The sequence below is a fragment of the Phocoena phocoena genome, chromosome 6, assembly GCF_963924675.1.
Source record: "Phocoena phocoena chromosome 6, mPhoPho1.1, whole genome shotgun sequence".
Taxonomy (NCBI): domain Eukaryota; kingdom Metazoa; phylum Chordata; class Mammalia; order Artiodactyla; family Phocoenidae; genus Phocoena; species Phocoena phocoena.
In genome coordinates this window covers 35,391,702-35,414,392 of record NC_089224.1, presented here as the reverse complement: position 1 = coordinate 35,414,392, position 22,691 = coordinate 35,391,702, and the positions used below count along the sequence as shown (strand labels likewise).

At 48.3% G+C, this 22,691-nt stretch overlaps 1 protein-coding gene across 2 annotated transcripts in view; it reads right to left on the bottom strand.

The window, feature by feature from the left end:
* B4GALT1 (beta-1,4-galactosyltransferase 1) overlaps window positions 1–22,004 on the bottom strand; it is a 48,356-nt gene extending 26,352 nt beyond the window's left edge. Inside the window, exon 1 of one of the 2 annotated variants that reach the window (XM_065880005.1) lies at window positions 21,395–22,004. In XM_065880005.1, coding sequence (XP_065736077.1) covers window positions 21,395–21,818 — 424 coding nt within the window. In that variant the 5' untranslated portion in view covers window positions 21,819–22,004. The remainder of the gene's footprint in view (window positions 1–21,394) is intronic. The other variant, XM_065880006.1, reaches the window with a different exon arrangement.
* Between the last annotated feature and the right edge of the window lie 687 nt (window positions 22,005–22,691).

The following is a 22,691-nucleotide window of genomic DNA, read 5'->3' as shown; positions in this document are numbered from 1 at the left end:
AAAATGAGAAGCACCGTCCACTGCATGGGGCTCATTCCAAATCTTCTCCCCAGTCCTTCAGGGAAGAGAAGCTCTCCAGAATTCTCCAAGGACTTCCTTATCACCAATCTAACAGCTGCCTGGCCTCAGCTCAAACATCACCTCCCCTAGGAAGCCTTCTCAGACCACTCAAGGTTGGTTCTTACTTTTCCTCCGCCTTCTTTAAACACTCATAGCACCACATCCATTCAACCATGTACCCGGTTAGCACACACCACATGCCAGTTGGTGCCAGGCATGCAGCAGTGGGGCTGGGTTAAGAAGAGGTCTTTGCCCTTGGCAGGGGGGAGACCAGCAAAGCAAACAATGACGGTGAGGGTGACAGTGGTGAGAACAGCTGAAATGGCACAAAGGAAGGGGAGTCAACTCCGGGGCCAGGGAACAGAGTCAAGAAAAGCTTTGCAGAGAAGCAGCTGACTCCACTGGACCCCTCAGCTCCCCTCTGGGAGAAGAGTTGTGAGTGTCCACTTGGCTGCCATGGACACGGAGTATGTCAACAACTCTGAGCTGAGTGAATGGTGCACAGCTATTCTCCCTGCCACCAACACAAGCAACCAAGAGGATTTCAATAAACCTCAAGAAAACCTGATGGAGGAGCACAGGACAGAGAGCCACCAGCTGGGACTGCTCAAGGCTCACGTTCACCACGTCTTACTGGGTTTTAAAATCTAAATCACAAAGGCTTCAAAAATACTGGAAATGATTTATTTCTTAAACCAGATGTTCAGGGTATTTTTCTTTATACCTTTCGGTATATCTTTAAAATTGAACAATAAATATTTAAAAATATAACCCAAGGACAACAGTTGTGACCCCTCCTTCATCCCTTTCTCAATAAAGAAGTGTCTTCCAAAATAAAGACTTCAAAACATACAACTCCGTGACCAGAAAACAGGAATAATCTATTCCAAAGGCTGACTTGATATGTCTTGGGCACAGTGCGTGCAGAATACAATTTCAACACCCACTGTTCTTTCTGCCAACTCACCATCCAAGCCACTATTAGACCCTGGGGGGAAAAACACTTTTTCAACAGGAAGCAGAGCATATTTGTGGTCTCAGAACCCTGCATTTGGGGGTGCAGAGAAAAACAAAATATTTGTTCAAAAAATAAAAGATCCTGCCAGAGGAAGGCTGCAGAGCAGAACCCAGGTGGCCAAGGGGAAGCTGGGCCAATAGGGCATAGTGGGGCCAGCTGCTCCTCCGTCCATCTCTGTGCTAAGGCGTGGCCCTGCCGTGTGCCTGGACTGCCACACTGTGTAGGTCTTCCAAAATATGACCTGCAAGTGACCCGGCGAGGGATGAACCTCAGGGGAACTGCCTTTTCTTGTGCACTGCTCTCGCTCCCATTAAATTCTCACCCAGCCTTCAAACAAGGGCCAAGCACCCTCACTCGCTTTATTGCATTTGCTTTCAAGATACTGTTGAGGTTTCCATCTATTGCAGAGGTTCTCAAATTGTGGAGTACACAAAGAATCATCTGGGGAAGCGTGTAAAACTGCAGATTCTTGGATCCTCCTCCCCAGAGCTTTTGAGGTGCAAAGTCTGGGGCTGGGGTCCCGGACTCTGCCTTTTTACAACTACTCTATGTAGCTTTAATGCAGGTCCCTAGAGCATATTTTGAGAAACGCTGGTTTACAGGCTCACCTGTTCACCACCACCTCCCTCCCACCCCCATGAAGCTCTTTAAGAGTGAGGCACCAAGAAAAACAACTTACCGCGTACGGCTGCTCTCTGACGATGTTTCACTTTTGGCTTTTGCAAAGGGACAGATGTAATAGCTATTCTGGGCTGCAGAGCCTGAATATCTACATTTTAACTCTTCCCGAATCTTAACTTTTTAAGCCACATTTTCTCTTTCTCTTGTTTTAATTTATTTATGTTGACCCTTTTTATGGTGTGTATTCTTATAAGTTACCTCAAAGACCTTTGTGAAGTAGGTAAGGGAACAGTCCTTCAAAGTTCAAACTTTGAACTTCAAAGCTTGCCCCAACTCCCTCAGGCCAACTGGTCCCTGCTCCAGATGCCTACAAACACCCTTTACGTACCAACATCACAACCTTCACAAGCACGCATCCAAGCCCCCCCCACAGGGGGCGGGTGCCAGTCTACCTCCCTGCTTCTTCCAGCAGACCCTCGTCTCCTTGAGGGCAGGAGTTGTACACCATTCCTTTTTGTACTTGGGACAGTTTCTGGCAGAACAGGCTGCACAAACATGTGGTGACCCCACAGCACTTATTCAACTACGAGGTAAGAATGTGAATTAGCAGAGTAGGGAACCATCTTGCCTACGTGATGCTTGAGAATCTAGAGTGCTGTCCTAAGTACACACCTACACCCAAGGCGACCAAGGGCAAGAACACTCTCCTTTCCGGGCTCCAAAGATGCCTTTGGTTTCCAGGTATAGCACCTGATTCATGATCTACAGGCACATCCCCTGCCCTCAATTTTAAATGAGTTTCCTCCAGATTCTAGACCTATAATTTGAGACTGTGGCAGTGGACAGCCTAACCTCCTAATGAAAATGTTGCTATTTCCTCACCTAAACCTCACACTGCCAGAGCAAACAGGCATTTCACCAAATACCACTTGTTCCTTGAGAGAATAACCCCAAAGCTCAAAGTCTAATATGGGTCATTAAGATCACCAGAAAAGCCTTGGGTGGTCACTCAGTCCAGGATCCTGTTACCAAGGGTACCAAGGCCTAAACCTAAGGGAGCAAAGTCAAGGTCAGATTCCATCACCTCGAAGGGTCAGGATCCACCTTGAAACAGACCTGTGGATAATCCTGGCAGACCAGGGCTGGAGGGACCTCGAGAATTATATTTCAACCCCAGCATTACACATAAGGGAAACTGAAGGCCAGAGAGACTAACAGCCTTCCTCAAGGACACTCTTGGATTTGCAAAAAAGCCATCCTTATCTTTTCCTTATTAATCCTTTAGGGTTCTGATGTTCATGGATGCATCTACACAGCAGACAACAGATTACAGCTCATGTGCCCCTCCACTCTCCCTCCACTGTGCCCATGGGGATTCCATCTCAGAATCCTAGGGTTCAGAATCTGTGGGGATTCCAGCAAGCCACCAACTGATCCAAGGAGCCTAAAAGTGAACCTGATGTGACATCACTGATCTAAACCCTTCTCAAGTGCATTTCTATACATACATGGTCATGGCTCAGAATTCAAGGGGGCAGTAGAAACAAGGATAGAGCACTGGGAAACCCTGGGAGACCCCAGAACTCAGGGCATAACAGTACACGTCTGTCCTGGGGTGACCCGAGGAGGTTTCCACCAGCAGTGGAACCACAGAGATGCAAGGCCTGAGGTCAAGAAGCAGTGGCCAGGGATCAAGGCTTTTAAAGCCCAGTAAACAGGCTTCCCAGTGTTTGTCCTCTGGGGAAAAACTGTCCCAGGAGGAATTTCTGCTTTGTTTGGTTCCGGCCCAAACGCAGATTTCCTCCTCACCCAGCACTTCTCCTGACTGGCTGCCCTCCCTCCACTGGAATTTGTGAAAACTGTGCCTGCCCACAGTTATCACTACCAGGAAAGGCTTGGGAGGCCAACTTGCCTGGAAATTAGCCCCAGGATGATCGTGCTGGATCTCTCACCCCTTAGAACTAAAGCACTTCTGGAAAGGATGATTTGAGCTTCTCAGGAAGGATCAGATGATACAGGCCTGGGCGTTATTTAAAGACCTTCCTCTGCAGGCTGAGGCAGCCTCCCAGTCTCCTCCGGGTCTTGCACTCTCAGCCTGGGGTCAGTCACCAGCAGGTAGGCCCCGGGCCTGCCAGGCCCAGGATGGCCAGAGCCACATTTACCTCCATTCCTTGCCTGATTTTCCCCTCCTCAGTATGCTGCGGGAGAACACTTTGCTCTGCACCTTCTTAGGCCATTTGTTAGAAAAGATGTAGAAATTTGACATACAGCTCTACATGAACCAAATGCAATTTGCAAGGGAAGCAGCATGGTAGGAAAGGTTACAGACCAGGATTCAAATCCCGGCTCCACCTCTGAAAAGCCACAGGCACGTTTCATAACCTCTAAACCTTGTCTGTAATATAGCACAGTGCCTAACACACAGTAGGTCTACAACATGTATTTGCTGAGTAAATATATGAATAATACTTGCGTGCGGGCCTTACACTCTAAGAGGCAAAGTCATTCTTAATAGAATTTAATAGAGGCTAAAAGTCTTAAGACAGACTGCTGAGGAGAATCAGCAGAGTTAAATTATACCAGCACATTTAAAATGCAGAGGGACTAACGGTATTAACATAGTTACACAAAAAGAGTACTGGTGAGAGAATGCACAAAACAATGGGGAAAAAAGTCTTCTGTTCAAACAAAAGATAGCGTGGGCAAAGCAAACAGAGAGCTGACAGATTGAGAGAAGAGGTCTGCAGTTTAGTATCCAGGATGTATAAGGAAACCTTCCATGTCATCAAGAAAAATATGAGTCCCTGTGAAAAAACAGCCAAAGAATTATTATGAATAAACAATTTACCAAAGAAGAATCCCAAAGGCCATCAAGCATATGAAAAGATGCTCCAGCTCATTTGAAATCAGAGAAAACCACGTTAAAACAAGAGCTTACCCAGGGACTTCCCTGGTGGTCCAGTGGTTAAGAATCTGCCTTCCCATGCAGGGAACACGGGTTTGATCCCTGGTCGGGGAACTAAGATCCCACATGCCGCTGGGCAACTAAGCCCGCGCACTCTAGAGCCCGTGTGCCACAACTAGAGAGAGAGGCCTGCGCACCTCAATGAAAGATCCCGTGTGCTGCAACTAAGACTCAACGCAGTCAAGTAAATTAATTAATTAATTAATTATTTTAAAAAAGAGCTCACCCATTGTATCTACGCGTTTGGCAAAAATTAGGAAGTTGGTTAATGCCAAGTATTTGTAGAGTCGCTCTTGCTCTGCTGGTGGAAACATAAATGGGGGCAGCCATTCTGGACCCATATCTGGCACCCTCGAAGCAGCATAAATACACACATAGGTCCATAAAGGACATGTAGAAGGCCATTCCTTACAGCATTATGTGTGAAGGCAGTGTTGAAGGCAGTGTGGGAGTCTACCATTAATGGAGAGAGAAAATTGGTGTGAACACCACAGACACTAGATTACACACAGCAATGTGGATGGACCTTATAATCAAGGGTGAGCATCTGCAGCCCAGCTCTTAGTTTCTAAATACCATTATCTACTAAAAAGAAGCAGTGCTCATCGGAGAAGTGGCTGATTCCAGGGCTGGGTCAGAGAATTAACAAGAGGAGCCCGGAACATCTTGATTTGCCTAAAAGAAAGGAAATGCTCAAAGAATGAAGGGATATGCCAAAATGACACAGAAGCCAGCTCGAAGGGGATCTCATTGGCCAAAGCTGGGACAGTCTGAGCATCAAAATAAATAATGTTAGTAAAGGATTATGAACTATTGAATAAAGTAAGAATCCACAACTCTGTACTAATATATGAAAATAGGGAAATGGGAAAACTCTTCCTCACAGGAAAATGCCAACTAATAAATGTAGAAGCAATGATAGATCACCAACCACCATGATAATAATAATTCAGGTAAGAATCATCAATAGGCACTAAAAATCAATGGATGAAAGTATGAGGAATAACAAGGTATTTACATAATCTCAAAGTAAATGCCCATAAGACACATTTTAATTAAAAGGGGTAAAATAGGGCTTCCCTGGTGGCGCAGTGGTTGAGAGTCCGCCTGCCGATGCAGGGGACGTGGGTTCATGCCCCAGTCCGGGGGGATCCCGCATGCCTCAGAGCGGCTGGGCCCGTGAGCCATGGCCGCTGGGCCTGCGCATCTGGAGCCTGTGCTCTGCAACGAGAGAGGCCACAGCAGTGAGAGGCCCGTGCACCGCAAAAAAAAAAAAAAAAAGGGGGGGGGTAAAATAGCAAACTTGATAATGGAGAAACAGCAGGCACCACCATAATGAAATGATCAAAGTTCACATGGCCAGTAAGGAACGAATTAACAGCATGTGCCTCCAGATATTATGTACCGAGAAGAACTCAGCATCGTTCACTGGTATTCTTATTCAAGGCATAACCTGAACCTCATCACAAGGAAACATCAGACAGACTCAGATTGAGGGGCCTTTACAGAACAACTGGCCCACACTCTTCAATATTTTCAGTGTCGTGTAATACAAAGAAGTGTCAGGCATTGTTCCAGATTAAGAGCCGAAAGAGACATGATGACTGAAAAAAATGCGTGCTCTTCAATTTTCTTTTACTACAAGGACATTCTTGGGACAACTGACAAAATCTTCATAAGGTCTGTAGATGAGATAATAGAAAATTTTCAATGTTGATTTCCTGATTTGATCATTATACTATGGTTATATAAAAAATCCTTGTTTTTAGGAAATACATACTGAATAATTAGGGGTAAAGGGGCATGATTTGGAATATCACACAGGCACAACCAGGGAGAGAGAGAAGAAAAAGGAAATACAGTAAAATGTTAACGTTTTGGGAATTTAGGGGGATCCAGGGATATCCAGAAACTCTTTGTATAATTCTAGCAACTTTTCTGTAAGTTTTCCGTTATGTCAAATTTTTTAAAATTGAAAAAAAAGAAAAAAGAAAAAGCAGATCTGGGTTAAAAGAAATAGAATCAAAATGAGCTATAAAAAATACCATTTACATAAGTTAAAAATACATATACTGTATGATCCATTTATATGGCCTTCTCAAAAAGACAAAACAACAGTAATGATCAGTGGTTAACAGGGGTGAAGGGTGAGGGGAAAATGTGACTACAGGGGGATTTTGGGGGGTGACAGAACTATTCTGCATCTGGATTGTGGCGGTAGTTTTATATATATGTATATATACACACATATATATAAATTCATAGAACCAAAAAAGGGCCAATTTTACTGTATGTTAATCTAAAAACTTGAATTTAAATTAGAAATTGCATATATATGAAGCAGTGGCTCCCATTTAGCAAGAGCAAAAACAGATACACATTAAACACTTTAGAATCGCTGCCCATGGTGGGGTTGGGAAATGGAAGGGGGAATGAGGATAAAATAACACAAGAAAATAAGGCAAGAGAGTCCTTGATGATAATAGGCATGAAATAAAAAGTTGGATGGCTGGATGGAAAGGAAGAAAAGAAGGAAGAAAGTACACAAGGAAATAAACAGGGGAGTGGTGGAGGCTGGAGCTGGATGTGTCCTTCCAGGGGTGTACAAGGGAGAAAGGAGCCCTGACCTCTGGATCAGACCAAGGTCCCTGAAGGAGTTCTGCAACACTGTGGGGATGGGTTCATCAGCCTGACAGCCTGACACCATCCATCATTAGAGTACAACTCACCTCCCTGCTGTGACTTCTGACTTAGCAGCTGCCCTGATTATACTATGGCTTCCCTTATAGTGCTGCCAGCAGCCAGAGAATTCTAAGCCACCTGACAGTTCCAATCTTGCAGTAGTGCAGAGATTTAGCATTCCAGAATGCAAATAAGTTTTATTACTGAGTCAGCTGACCCTCTGATCAGTTTTGGAGCCCTGAATGCATTTCTGGATCTGCAATGCTGGTTCCAAGTACATCCTTCTCTCTCCCACTAGACCCAGACCTTGCACTGTGGAAAGCCTGCTGCCCTATAGGCCACCTGGGCAGTCAGCCAGCCATGCACTCCTAGCAATACCTCTCTGGCATCAAGACCTCTTTAAATGCAGCCAGTTCCAATTTCTTCCTCTAAGGAATGGAGATAATAATGTGTTCTCTTTACATGGTAAATGAGATAACACATATACATTCCTATCACAGTGCTTAGCACTAACAGATGTTCAATAAGCATTACTCCGCCTTCTCCCCTGACTCCCTAGAACTTCAAAGCCTACAGATTATTACAACTCTATAATCACAAGCAGCTAAAATTTCACATTTCTATTCTAAGCCACCAGCATAAGTGATAGATTTGGAAAAAGAGTCCAGGACCTCAAAGGGTCCTGTGGGTATGATACAAGGCTTCTTACAACATATGAGGGTTAAAGAGTGATTCTGTTCATCTTTTACTGTCAGGGACAAGTACTAAAATGTTAAAGAACCAGCTTAGAAAAGAATACAGGGCTTTCCTGGTGGCGCAGTGGTTAAGAATCTGCCTGCCAACACAGGGGACACGGGTTCGAGCCCTGGTCCAGGAAGATCCCACATGCCACGGAGCAACTAAGCCCGTGCGTCACAACTACTGAGCCTGCGCTCTAGAACCCATGGGCCACAACTACTGAAGCCCACACGCTTAGAGCCCGTGCTCCACAACAAGAGAAGCTACCGCGATGAGAAGCCCGCACACCACAATGAAGAGTAGCCCCTGCTCACCGCAACTAGAGAAAACCCGCGCACAGAAACGAAGACCCAACGCAGCCAAAAATAAATAAATATTTTTTAAAAAAGAAAAGAATACAAAAGAAAATTTTTACAATCTTGGGATGATGAAGACCTTCCTAAGTGCAAAACAACCTGAAGTCATAAAGGAAAAGACAGACTTAAATACATAAAACTTTTGTATGATCGAAGATACCACAGGTAAAATTAAAAGACACGTGACACATGGAGCTCATATTTGCAAATGGAGTAATATCCATAGTATTAAAAACTCCTATAAACTTATTTCAAAAAATAATAGAAAAATGGGTAAAAATATTAACAAGTAATTTACAGAAGAAATACGAATGGCCAACTAACACATGAAATTTGCTCAACACCGTCAGTAATCAGAGAAACAAACTAAAACAAGATGCCACATTTGACCATCATATTGACAAATGTAAAAAGACTGATAACATCCTGTGTGGGAAACAGGCACCTCTCATACACTGCTGATGAGGCTAAATTGGAGGGCAATTTGATAGTATGTATTAAAATGTTAAAAGTATGTGATCTTTAGATCCCAAATCAATAACCTAACCTTCCACCTTAAAAAGGGTTTTAAGAAAAAGAAAAGCAAACTACACCCAAAGCTAAAGCAAAACAGAAGGAAGAAGATAATAAAGATTAGAGCAGAAAGTAATGAAATAGAGAACAGAAAAATAGAGAAAATCCATGAACCCAAAGTTGGTTCTTTGAAAAGATGAACAAAAATGCCATACTTTTGGCTAGACTGACCAAGAAAAAAAAAAGAGAGAAGACCAAATTATCAAAGTTGGGAATGAAAGCAGAAATATTCCTAACAAACTTAGAGTAATAAAAAGGATTATAGGGAATACTATGAATAACTGTATGCCAACAAATTAGATGACTTAGATGAAGTAGACAAATTCCTAGGAAGACACAAACTACCAAAACTGACTTAAGAATAAAAAGAAAATCTGAATAGACCTATAACAAATAAAGAAATTGAATCAGTAGTCAAAAAGCTTCCCACAAATAAAAGCCCAGGCCCAGATGGTCTCACTAGTGAATTCTACCAGAAATTCAAAGAAGAATTAATACAATCCTCACAAACTCTCCCCAAAACTGAAGAGGAGGGAACACATCCCTACTTATTCTGTGAGGCTGTGTTACCTTGATACCAAATTCAGACAAAGACATCATAAGAAGGATGAGAAGGAAAACTACAGATTTATTTGCCAATTATACCTCAATAAATTTGGAAAATAGTCCCTATAGATCAATGTCTCTTATGAATAAGAATTCTCAACTAAAATATTAGTAAACTGAAGCAAGCAGCATATAAAAAGGATGACACACCACAACCAAGTGGGATTTATCCCAGGGATTCAAGTTTGATTTATACCTGAGAAACACCGTTATCAACAGAATGACAAATGACAAAAAACCACATGACCATCTCAACAGACACAGAAAAGCATGTGACAAAACACATCAACACCTATGCAAGATAAAAAACACTCAACAAACTAGGAACAGAAGGGAACTTCCTCATGTGATAAAGAGCATCTGCAAAAATCCCACTGCTAACATCATACTTAAAGACTGAATGTGAAAGACTGAATGTTTTCCCCCTAAGATCAGAAACAAGACAAGGATGTCCTCTCTTACTGCGTCTATTCAACTATGTGCTGGAAGGTCTAACCAGGTCAATTAGGCAAGAAAAAGAGTTGCTGTGAGAGTTACTGAAAATAATGCATATGTAGTACTCTTCCCACACTTGGCATGTCAGTAAGTGCCGAGTAAGCATTACCTGTTGTGGGAGTGGTTGGTATGATTATTGCTGGAGCCTAGAACCCAAGATTCACAGCAGCTCCCACTGATTGGGTTTTCAAGCTGACCAATTTACTTGTGACTTGGGGCCTAGAAACTGGAATTGCTGGAAGGGTCAGCTGGGTGTGGATTTGTCCAGTAACTGACTCAATCCTGGCTCAGGGTGCACTGACAGTCACCCAGCTCTACACGGCTGGCCCACCTGCGGCCAAGACATTAAGCTGTATTAGGCAGGAGTACAAGGCTACATCAGAATTCCCAGGCAGGAAGACTCCGGAGAATATCCAGGCCAACCCCCTCATCTCGTTTTATAGATGCGCAAAGTGAGGCCCAGTGAGAGAACGTGACTTCTTTCAGATCACTCAGTAGGTTGATGTCAAAACTGAACTTCAGGGCTTGGCATCCTGGCTTCCATCACCAGCCCCTGGGTAGAGTAAAGACAGGTGATCTACAGGCCTGTGTCTTAGGTTTTCTAACAACACTGGTATAGGCCACTGGGCAGCCCAGCCTAAGCCCACCTATGTCCAGCCCTCATTTTTTTTTTTTTTAACACAGCCCTTTTCTTACCCCCTGAGACTCCACCAAATATCCAATGCTCCCTCCAGCTCCTCTCCCCGACCACTCAGTTACATATAATCTGTGATGGCCTCTCCCCAGGACGCTGACGAACAATGGCCACATGGAGAAGGGAAGGCTCTGGACGACCACAGAATCCTGGCATGCCTAAGACACAGCAACCTGCACTCCAAGTTCCCAGTGTTGTGGATTCAACAAGATGGAGGCTTCTCCTTGTGGCCTGGGGTCTGCTCAGATAAGCCAGGCCAATATCTCTACCAAACTATGGCTCCAGGCTAAACCCTGTCCCTAAACTGTGGTTACAGTCTCAGACCTCTTCCTCCTCCTCTTCACTGCCCCAGGGCAGCGGGGGAAAAAAACTTCATTTGAAAAAACTTTTACCCTGCAGTCTACTGTATTGAATGTATACCTTTGCTGCCCAAGGGGATGAATTGATCAAAAGACCAAGTACTGCCATTACCAAGTACCTCATCTCGTCCAATCCTCTTATCAAACCTCTGAGGTAGGAATTATCTCTCCACTTTACACAGGAAGGAATTCTTGCCCTGGGTCCCCCAGGAACAAGATGCTTCTTGACAGCAGCTCTGGCCTAGTTCCAAATGGACCCCTGAGAGTACCCTGTTAAGTCACAGCTGATTGCTGAGGAATGCAGCAGAAGAGAGGACACGTGGAGGGGCTACAAGATGAATGGAGCAGCTGTCACAGGTTGAATGCACTCCGTCTATTGAGTCTGTAAACCTTTGGTCACTGAAATCACTAGCTCTAAAGCCATTCCTACATTTATGCAAGTAGCAGGCTCCTGTTTGTCTACAAAAGAGGCATGTGCATGGGGGGTGGCAGGGACAGAAACGGCAATTCATGTTTGCAGACCTTGGGCTACTGATCAACTTATTTATACCCAATATAATTTAAAGGCCTTTCTTCATTTGGGCCCCATGTCTGGATCCCATAAACCAGGGCTGTCAGATCAGAGTTCGTCCGCATGGGGTAAATGGTCAGATGCCCAGGCTAACCCATTAGAGTCAAACATGGGTTCTGCATGCAGTGTTTCCAGCAACCAACCTGCAAAGTTTTAGATCAACAACATTTTAAAGCCAGGCTTTTAAAGCTAGGATCTGTCCACAATCTACAGGTTTGACTCCACAAATAAAGGAAGAAGGAAAGGTCCTTATGCTGTGTAAATCAACATTTTGGGCAAAGGTGTGTGTGTGAAGTGTAGAAAGAGCCACCAGTAAGGCTCCTTTGTGGATACCCAGTAACTTCAGCAGGAACTGCCCAGAAGCAATGGCTTGTAGGAAAAGCCTCATGTCCAGAGCAGGTGCAGTGTCCTACACAGGGAACTTCACACACGCTCACACACAGAGAGCTGAGAGTATAAGGGTGAAACTCCAGATAAATCTGACTCTCTCTTGGAATCTACACTCTTTAAAAGCCCATATCCCTGTCCCTGGAATTTACAATTTAGGGCCTGTGGATTATTCCAGCCCTCCAGGAAAGCAAAGTGGCAGTGTGAACCAGTGTCCTAAAGATGACCATATCCTCTGGCCTGGAAATTCCCCTCTAGGAATTTATCCCCAGGAAATAATTCAACTGAAGCAAGGAGCTACATGCAGCAAAGATGTTCAAGATGATCTGTGATGGTGAAACGTGATGTTGAGCGCTAAGGGAATAGCCATAAGGATTTTAGACAGCAGCTACTAAAGATAATTCTGATAATTATAAGCAACATAACAGTTTATAAGATAATGTTGAACAAATATAGCAGAAGGCAAAATAGTTCACACTATGGTTGCAACAGTGTAAAACATGTATGCATTTGGAAAGTAATGGCAAGTTTTGTTACAGTGATAGATGCATGTTTTGTTACAATGGTAGGGAGTAAAATGATACATTTTTAAACATTTAATGTGGTGACATTGCATTTTCAATCGAAAACGGAAGAAGAAGAAATCCTACAAAGCAAATGCCAAAATCTTCACAAATAAGAACTATTAGTACTACCAATAAAAGACAACATATATTTGGAGCTTATTCTGTGTTAGGCACTGTTTCAGGCCCTTTTGTGCCTATTAACTTCACAACATCTATGAGGTACTTTTATTATCCTCATTTTACAGGTGAGAGCAGTGAGGCACAGGGAGGATAACAGCTTTCCCAAATCACACAGCTAGTCAGCATGACAGAAAGAAACACTACCCACGCCATTTCAAAGGTCACCCACCTAAAAATCTTTATGCCTGCTTAAACAGAGATGACAAAATCTTCAGCAGAAGCTTCACCACGAGGCCCCTGAAATGGGTAGTGGGTAATGAGCCTCACAGGAACTCTCAGAGGGCTTTGACGTTGCAGATATGACCAGGATTTCCCTCCACCCCAGCCTAGACTCCAGGAGGAACAAGAGGAAGGGCACTAAAGACCAACAGGTTTAGCATGACTCAAACTTCAGAGAGGGGAGAAGGGACCAAGGCAGTCGGGGTTTGCCCTATATGATATAATGAGCTAGAACCAGAATTCAGAATCCTCGCTCCAGAGGCCCTCAAGGCTCGCCCCCATGCTCTGCAGACCACAAGCACCTCCTTCTGACCTCTTCCCTTCTCCTTCCTCCCTTTGGTCCCCAGTCTAGCTATCCTCGGCCTTCCCTCGTCCAGCACAGTCCCAGCTACACCATCTTCTCTCTCTTTTATCATCTTTCCTTCACGCCGCCTCTACCTCCTGTCCTCTCCTGCCCTGCCGGCAACTGCATGCAACAGCTGGGACTTTGGTTATGGCAGTCTCCCCATGTAACAGCAACTAGAGGAAATGACAGGCAGTAGACCCCTGCCCCTCCCAACCAGGGAGACTGTTCAAACATGCTGAGAGACAGGGATGCTAAAAATCAGTGCTTGGAAGAAAGGCCCTTCATTTTGACTCTGGCCCTCGCCCAGACCACCCATCCAGCTCCCTGGACCTCCTTAATGCCCTGGGAACACCCACGCTTCGTCCTCTCTTTGCCAGGATCTGCCCACCGCTGAGGGGCTCCCCGAGAGTGGGGGCCAGCCCTTGCTCATGTCTGTCTCCTATGCTTCATATAGTGTAGTTACCAAGAAAAGTTTGCTGAATGAGCAAATGAGTCCCCATTCATCCTCTTCCTCGGGGGCGGGTGCCCTTCTGACTTTGGAGGGAAGATTCAAGTCTACCCATTCTCAGCCAGGGGGGCACCCTGCCCAGGCTGCCTGAAGCAATCATCTGAATGACAGGAGCTACCTAACACCTCCATGCCGAGTGTCTGAGTTCCTATGTTGCAAATACCAGTTTCCCTAGGTCCACCCTAACTGGGAGTCCTTTCCTGTTTTTTCAAGCTGGTGGTGTCCTGAAACACAACGACAGCCCTGCAGTTCAGTTTCAGGAACGTCAAAGGCAAAAGGACATTATGCAAAACAGGAAGAAACTTTTAAAGAAATGTTTAAAGGCATTTTCAGAATGCAACCTGTCATGAGGCCAGGTAGTTACTGAAACCCCTGCCAGGGCCCCTCCCCAGGACCTGGAGACCCACGTGGTGAGGCAGGAAGGAGCCTGACCTCACACCCTACTGGTCACGCTGGTCTGACATACCCTGCCCCTTCCCGCAGTGCAGCCTCCCCCTTGACCCACAGGCTCTGGGCCAGTGATCCTCGGCAGAGTCCCAAATCCAAAGTGCCCCTCAGAAGAAGAGAATTTAGCTCCAGTGAGGACAAAGTGGCATAACTTCAAAACAGGCGCCTTGTGAAGAGCCTGAGTGCCAGCTCTGCTGGTCTCTGAGGCTTCTCCTGAAATGAATTCCCAGAAACCTACAGGTTCTCACCTCCTGGCCCTTCTCCAGATCTCTGGACCCTCTGGAGGTAGGAGAACTGTGCTGTATGTTTCAGAACCTGGTTTGCTAGCTTGTTCCCACACCTCCTGTGGACACGGTCACATCTCAGTCACATCACCAGCACTGGGTTAGCACTGGTGCTCACCCAGCACCATGGCCCCAGGGCCATGCACGTAAGCCCTGCCCAGGGACTTGGCTGCTAAGGAGACAAACGGAGCAATTCCTGAGGAAGCTGACTCCTAGGGCATCACCCCCGCTGCACAGTCGGTCCTGCAGCCTGGCCCTCTGCCCCTGCCCCAAGCGCTTCCTGTACCTAGTTTTTTTTTTTTTTTTTTTTTTTTTTGCAGTACGCAGGCCTCTCACCATCGCGGCCTCTCCTGTTGCAGAGCACAGGCTCCGGACGCACAGGCTCAGCGGCCATGGCTCAGGGGCCCAGCCGCTCCGCGGCACGTGGGATCCCCCCAGACCAGGGCACGAACCCGTGCCCCCCACGTCGGCAGGCGGACTCCCAACCACTGCGCCACCAGGGAAACCACTGCACCACCAGGGAAGCCCCTGCACCTAGTTTTTAATCAGAATTCTAGACACATCTTTTATTCAGCAATAAATGATGTTCATCTGCCACCAATAAGCAAACCTGAAATTTTCAATGAGTCTATCCTTTAGAAAGACTGGTTTAAAAACCAAGCCCTTCTCAAAAAGCATTCATCCCTTTTCTTCCTTTTTAAAAAACTCTACTATGGAAACAATCCAAAAAGTACCTAAAGCTTTAGGCATGAGCCTCACTGGACCACTAACAAAAAACCAAAAACTATCTGTATGTGTTTGGCAACAGTTGAATAATAAAACCCTTTGTTGTTTTTAAAGGTGTAGGACCAAGCCTGTGACAGAATCTTAAGGGAAAAATCCTGGACACCAGGTTATCTATATCTATCTATACCAATCTATCTATCCATTTATAAAGATATCAACTAAATTCTGAAACATGTACAAGAAAAAAAACTAGCAGGAAATTTGCCAACATGTGTCCTCTAGGTGATAGGAATATAGATGTGCTTTTCAACCTCTTTTAACTTCTCAAATGGTTTTCAATGAGCCTGCATTACTTTTTACAAAAAGGAGGAAGAGATTACCCACTCCTCAAAAAAATAGGCAAAAGCAAAGACCCACAACCCTGGCCTCCCTGGCATCCCGGGGAGACAAATCCTCCTCCTTTCTCTCAGGGCTTTGTGAGGGGCTTGGAGAGACGGCAGGGGGAAAGAGAAGCAGCTACATTACACACCCAGACCAGACATTAAAATCACTGCCCAAGAATTCAGCAACAGCCAATAATACAGCCCCTGGCCTTCATCTGTGCAAGGAAGGGGCGGGCTGAGCCAGGCTGAAAAGTAGAACCTGAAACACTGAGAGTGTGACTCAGCCCTTCTGCCGCCTAAGGACGAATCCCCTTAGGCCACGTTCTCCCAGAACCAGCTCCCCACCAGACCCTGTCCCCTACCCGCCAAGCCACCACAACCTTCCAACCTGGAGGTCTCTGACCTTTAGAAAAGTATCCAAGATCTCTCCCCTAAGCCGGCGACCTGCGTAGGCCCAGGTAAACACAGAGGGCCTCACAACTGAGGCTTTTGCCATCACAGCCACAGTCTGGCTCTTAGGATCCCTCGCCAAGTTAAGGGACAGGAGGGACCCTGTGGAGATCACCGAATCCAATCTCATGCCTTCCTAACTCCCCAGGAGTCAGGGTCTGTCTTACAGTGACCTCATCACCTGGGCCACATGGGCAGTACCAGAGGCAAAGGTAAAATGGCCACAGCGGAGGCCCTCAAGGGAGTTAGACTATCTGTCCTAAAACAATTGGACTACTGCTTAACCAGATAAGAATAACTGGAATTTCCAGGTGGACATGGATTCAAGCAGAATTTCAGTCTCTGCTTCTTATCAACTACAGGCAAGGAACACTGAGCAGGGAATAAGGCATAGGAGGCACTGGGTAAACAGACAGTGAAGAAATCACCAGGTTTGGCTTGGCCCCAGGATGCCTGGGCCCCTTTCACACACATCCAGAGCCCAGCTGAGCCCGAAGGGTATGAGCCTCCTGGCCCTGCCCCCAAAGTCTGGGAGGTCCCCAGGGTGGAATCCACGGAAGGGCTGGGACTACCTGGGCATTAACTGTCCCGTCTTTCCCAAACCATAAATTAGTCTAGCCCCAGCCTGGAAACCCCTACTCTGCTGCTATCCAAAGACCGTAATACCCAACCATATGGCTGCTGATGTATCATTATAGTCATTATAAAGCAGCAAGTTAAAGATTATCCACAGAGCTAATGCACGGCTTCAGAAATTAGAGGAACATTTTCACACAATCAGATAAAACCGGAACTGGAGAACTTTAATACCAACTCTGGGTTTCTGAATAAGGGAAAGAAAGAAGGAAGAAAGGAAGGGAAGGGGATGGCTAGGGAGGCAGAGACTAAACATACACACACACACACACTCTGGCTTCCTTAAATGACATCGGCATGGTTTAATTATGCCTCCTCTGCCTAAATTGTGAGTTCCAAAAGAGAAGGCATTTTGTCATCTCCCTCTCTGTAGCTCTAGCGCCCAGACTAGGACAGGCATATTGTTGAATCCAGGAAAGCTGTCACCGTATCAGACCTCTCAGATGGACCCACAGACACACCTAGCAGGGATCTTCCCAAACTCAGTGCCACATTAGGCCACCCTGAGCCTCTGCACTAAGTGTCTACTGGGCAATAACTTTAAGGAAAAGCATTAGACTGGGAAGCAGGAGACCTGGTTTTTGCAGCCCCAGCTGGCTACTGCCTGGCTGTATGGCCTGAGGCAAGACCCTTCCCCTCTAGCACAATGTGGGATGGGGGCCAGGGAACTACAGAGACCCATCCTGGGATGCTGTGGTTCCAAGATGCTGCAGCTTGAGTCCAATCTCACATGTGGCTCTTGCAACCTGTAACCCAAGGAACTTGCACCTGGTTCATCAGGTGGAGGCCCCCGTGCTTGCTCAGAGTCTGGGACGAATTACAACAGGCTGGAGACACTTCTGCGACCATCAGGCTGAGTGGAAAAAAATGAGCCAAATAGTCATGGAGGGTATTTCTCCACCTCAGACTGTTAGACAAGAAGGCATGTCTGTGTGTAGGTCAAGAAATTATTTTCCCCAGGAAAAGCAACAGGACAAAACTGGTTTAAAAAACTAGTTACCTAACCTCCCAAAGCTTAAAGATCTGGACACAGGGGAGGCTCCTGGTGCCTCCCCAATCCTCAGGATGAGGCTCCACCGCAAGCCAGAAGGTGATGAGGCTCTAGGACTCATCCCAAAGAAGATAGAGAGCCCCTTCCGGAGCTGAGGCCAAGACAGATGTCCTCAAAGTACACTATGTCCCAGGCAGCGTGCTTGTGTCCACATGTGTGCATATGGGGGAAGGGGGAGAAGCGGGAACAGTGTGCTGGTGGAGAAACACCTGACAGCCGAGAGCCCGGCAGACACCCAGCAAGTGCTCTGTCCTGCCAAGGGTACAAACCACGGCAGAGGCTCGGCTGACACCCCCCATGAAACCTGGGGAAAACGGCTCACGGATAAGTGCTCTCCCAGGGCCCTGGCTACCTGTGGCTGTTTGCTGGCCCAGGTGCCCATGACTCTCTAGTGCCCATGACTCTCTGGTGCCCACCTCTAGATCAGAGTCCTTTTCTGAACAAAGGAAGAGGCTCTCTTCAAAGCATAGCTGGGCAAGAGCCGCCTCAGGTTTAGGCAGTCTTATACTCACCACCGCCTGCCTCCCACCCATAGACTGTACCAACTGTCCAGGTCAGCCCAGCCTCCCCTAACCAGTCCTACCTGAGATACTGACCCCGCCCCACCCCCAGCCAGCCCCTCTCTGGGCGGGCAGCGCCAGTGCTAGTCAAGTCACGTGGAGCTGCCGCCAAATCTAAGCACAGATAAACATTCATTCCGGGAAAAGTAACTCAACGCAAGGCTGCTGCTCCTCCCAGGCTGACTACATCTCAGGCAAACACCCAGGCTGCCAGAAAAGGGAGCCTCACTGCCATGGTCAGTGAGACGCCGCACAGCCCAAGGGCCAAGACGACAGCACCTACAGGCCTGGACTCCCCGGGAGAACTCCCTGGGGAACTTGCAGGAATCCTCAGGAAAGACCCACCTTTCCCCTGCAGCCCTCACTCCTGAAAGCCTCACATCAGCCCAGCAGGTGTCCCGGGGCAGAGCCTACTATGGCTCCAAACACTGCAACCTGCCCTAATGCACAGTGTAGACACAGGCAGGATTCAAACCCAAGTCTATCTGAAGTCTATCCTGAGGCTCTAACAACCCAGGACAGATCCAACAGTGACCCGTCGGCAGCCCAGTCTGGTGCCTGGCTCCTGCAGGGAAGGGCATGCCCGTTACCCACCACCTACCAGCCCGGAGGGATCATAGCATCTGGCATAGACCCTTGGACACCAGAAAGTACAGCCCAGTTGTGGAAAGGAACTGCAAGTAGTGAAAAAGCCACAGCTTTAAACCCCACGGATGCTTTCTCCCACCAACCTCGAAACCACCACGTAATGGCTTTGGCTGACACCTGGCCAGCTGAACAGATGGGCTTGACTCCCCCAGCCCACACACTCCCTGGGAGACTTTCAGCTTTCTCAAGGCTCTCTTCTACCCAGGAGCCTCCACTTAGAGAGCACCCAAACCTCAAACCCAAGGGCTCAATAAAAGTGAAGAAAAACACTCCACCCTCACCTTCCGGGGCTACCTCTGCAGCAGCTGAAACGTCACGGTCCCATGCATGTCACACAAAGGCGGACAAGCTACAGAAAGCCTAGGGCCTCTCCCCTTACCCTCCAAAACTGTATCTCTCAGGAAGTCTGTTCGTGCCTCCAGTTCAGAGTCAACGCAGAAACAGCAGTAACTCGTCACCCAGTCACTGGGCAACACCAAGGTGGGCCACCACTGCCTCTCATGATTCATTGAGAAGATCCTACACCTCAAACACCAATCTAATGAACTTTGGGGTACTTTCCTTTAATTTGCTAATTAATTTCTCTTTCCTTCTACATAATATCCAGGCAACAATTAAAAACAAAAGATCAAAATCTGGCCTCTCTGGGGTCTGAGAACTCACCAACCCTCTTCCTCCTTCTCTGCTGTTCACAGCCATCTCCAGAGTCTGAGAAAAATGAAACTTCAAGTCCCAGGTCCTATTTGCCATGTACTTAACATACACAATCTCATTTAGTCCTGAAAATAACTCTGTGAGTTAAGCATGGACAACCCCATTTTACACAAGAGAAAGAGACTCTGAGGAACTCAGAGTCTGAGTTCTAACATGCCTGAGGTCAGACACTTAGCAGCATGGCAAAGATTCCATTTCATTTTACAGGACCAGTCTGCTTCCCAGACTAACCATCAAGTCCAAAAGAATTCAAGTTTCTGCTTTAAAAAAAAAAAAAGTCCCCTTTATTACCACAATTCATGTCTGACCAGTTCCAGGAGCATCCTCCCAAACTTGATATGAAAATATTGAAGTAATTATTGGAGAAATTGAGCAAGAGTGGGTAGGAGGCCTGCTCTGTCTGGGCTCTGTGAAAAAGTGACAGAGTTCCTACTGGCAGGATGCCTGCTCTCCTGCCAGGGCCCCTCACTCAGAACGACATTCTCTACACCCTGGCATTGAAACTGAGCAGCCACCTGTCTGGTAATCTTGGGAGCAACCTGTGGCTGCCTTGGGCCTGACTGCCTGTGGATTACAGGTCAAGGGGAGGTCCCGGTGGGCATGGGCTCAGCCTCCTCGTGACATAAGGAATGCAAACCCACCGACCCAAGCTCTCTGCTAGTGCTGAAACAGAGGCTGGAGTTCCAGTTCAGAACATCTGGGCAAGATACCTGAGACTCCAGGCTGCTGCTACCAGGAAGGGACAACTTGGTGCTAACTGATTATATTTTAGCCCTCCAGCCCCCAGGGTACACACATTATACTGGTACAAATACCCTCGGCCCCTGGGAGGGCCCTGCTCTTGGGAAGCTACAAGGGCAGGAAGCAGGGTAGGAGGGCCCCAAGGCAGGGATCTAAGCAGAGGAGGAACTGAACACAATAGTGACAATTTACTGAGGGGTTACCCTCATTCTTGTAAATGCTTGTTTACACTGTTTGGTCTAATCTTCCAAAACACCCCCCTCAAACAGGTACCACTTATTATTCCCATTTAATAGATGAAAAACCAGAGGTTTAGGGACAAGTCACTTGCCCAAAAGCTTAGGAAAAGGGTTAACCCACACTCAGGAGACAGTGGTTCTATGTGAAGACAGGAGATGTGACCTGGGAGGTCTGCTCCCTTCCCTCCTGGAGGCCTCATCATCAGCGTTCCAAACTAGAGAGAGCGGGTTACTCTGAGCTGCCTCGTAGTCCCCACCAGAGTTAGCAGAGAGAAGGCTGCTCCGAGTTCTAAGCAGACTCAAACTCCCAAAACTTCTTGAGGCTTGGGCCAGAGCAGGGAAGTCTCCAAGGCCTTCTCCGGTTCTGGGATCGGGGGTGGGTGGGTGGCGGTGGCTACGGCTTACTTAAACCGTCCCCGACCCAGTCTCCAGCATGAATCCGAAGGGACTCACCTCCCAACCTCTCACCCCCATCCAGCCCGGAACCTGTTTGGGATTAGGGGCTCTGATCCGGAATAGGGAGACTGGCTGTCGAGGAAGAGGGCATGGGCGAACGTGCATGGTACCTTACCGAGCAGCGGGGACTCCTCAGGACATGCGGGCAGCGACAGTGCTGTGGCGGGGGGCACTGGGGCCGAAGTCAAGTTGCTCCCGAGGCCGGGGCCGGGGCCGGGGCGAGAGTCCGCGTCGGGGTTGGAGGCGCCACCCAAGCGCGGCTTGGAAGAGGTGCGCGAAGGCGGTGGCGGTGCGGCCCCTCGGGGCTGGAGTTCCCCAGAGGGCTGCCCGATGGCGGCGGCGCCGTTAGAGCTGCCCTGCAGCGGTGTGGGGACTCCGACCAGCTGAGGCAAGCGGCTCAGGTCGCGGCCGACCAGGTAGTAGACGAGGGTGACGCCAAGATGCAGCGCGCAGACAGCCACGAGCAGGCGGCAGGCCCGTTGCAGGGACGCGCCCGGCATCGCGGCGCTGCCGCCCAGGAGCGGCTCCCGAAACCTCATCTTCCCGCCGTCGCTTTAAGAGGGGGGGTGGGCTACCGCGGGAAGGGCGGCCCGCCCGCGGGCCTCCGGCCAGACACTACCAGACGACTGCGATTGGGGGAGGGATCGGGGGAGGGGGCGAGGGAGCGGCGCCAGCGGGCAGGCGGCGGAACTCAGACTCTGGCCGACTCAGCAGCCCAGCAAGCAAAGTGCGGACCAGGGGCTGGCGCGGACGGGGGCGGGGCCGAGGCCGAGGCCGCCAGCGGGGCGGGGGCAGGGCCGCCGGTAGGAGCCGCGTTTTCGGGACAGGAGCTGGGGGCGGGGCCGTTATGGGGCGGGGCCGAGCTGCGGGGCGGGGCCTGTGGAGGGTGGGCCGTAGGGGCGGAGCCGTTCGGGGCGGCAGTTGGCAGCCCGCAGCCTTGGAGCTGAGCTCTCAGGTCCTCACGCCGCCCTCCTCCGCAGCCTGCCCCATGGGGCTTCGGTCCCTACTAAGCCATGCTTCCTCCTCCTCCTCCTCTTCCTCCGAGCTGCCCCCAAGAGGAGCCGCCACTTCCTGCGGTGCTGAAGGGCTGGGTTATGCGCCTGGGCCTGCAGTGCGGCGTCAGAGAGGAGGGAGGAGAACAGAGCAGAGTGGTCGTGGTCTTGAGGGGTCGGGGGCCGCGGCGGCTTTCCTGACGGTGGACCTCGGTAGACCTGGGGGGAGGGTCAGGAAGAGGGGCGGAGAAGGGTTGCCCAGCAAACGGCTTCGACGCCCAGCCGGAGGTAGGACAGCGGAAGAGGGAGTCTCTGGGACGTTCGGAACCCCCTCCCTTGGCCGAGCTAGGCCCCTCTACCGAGGTGGGGGCCCAGCAACTAGGTGCGGCTCATCCGGCGCCCTACGGAAAAGAAAGTGAA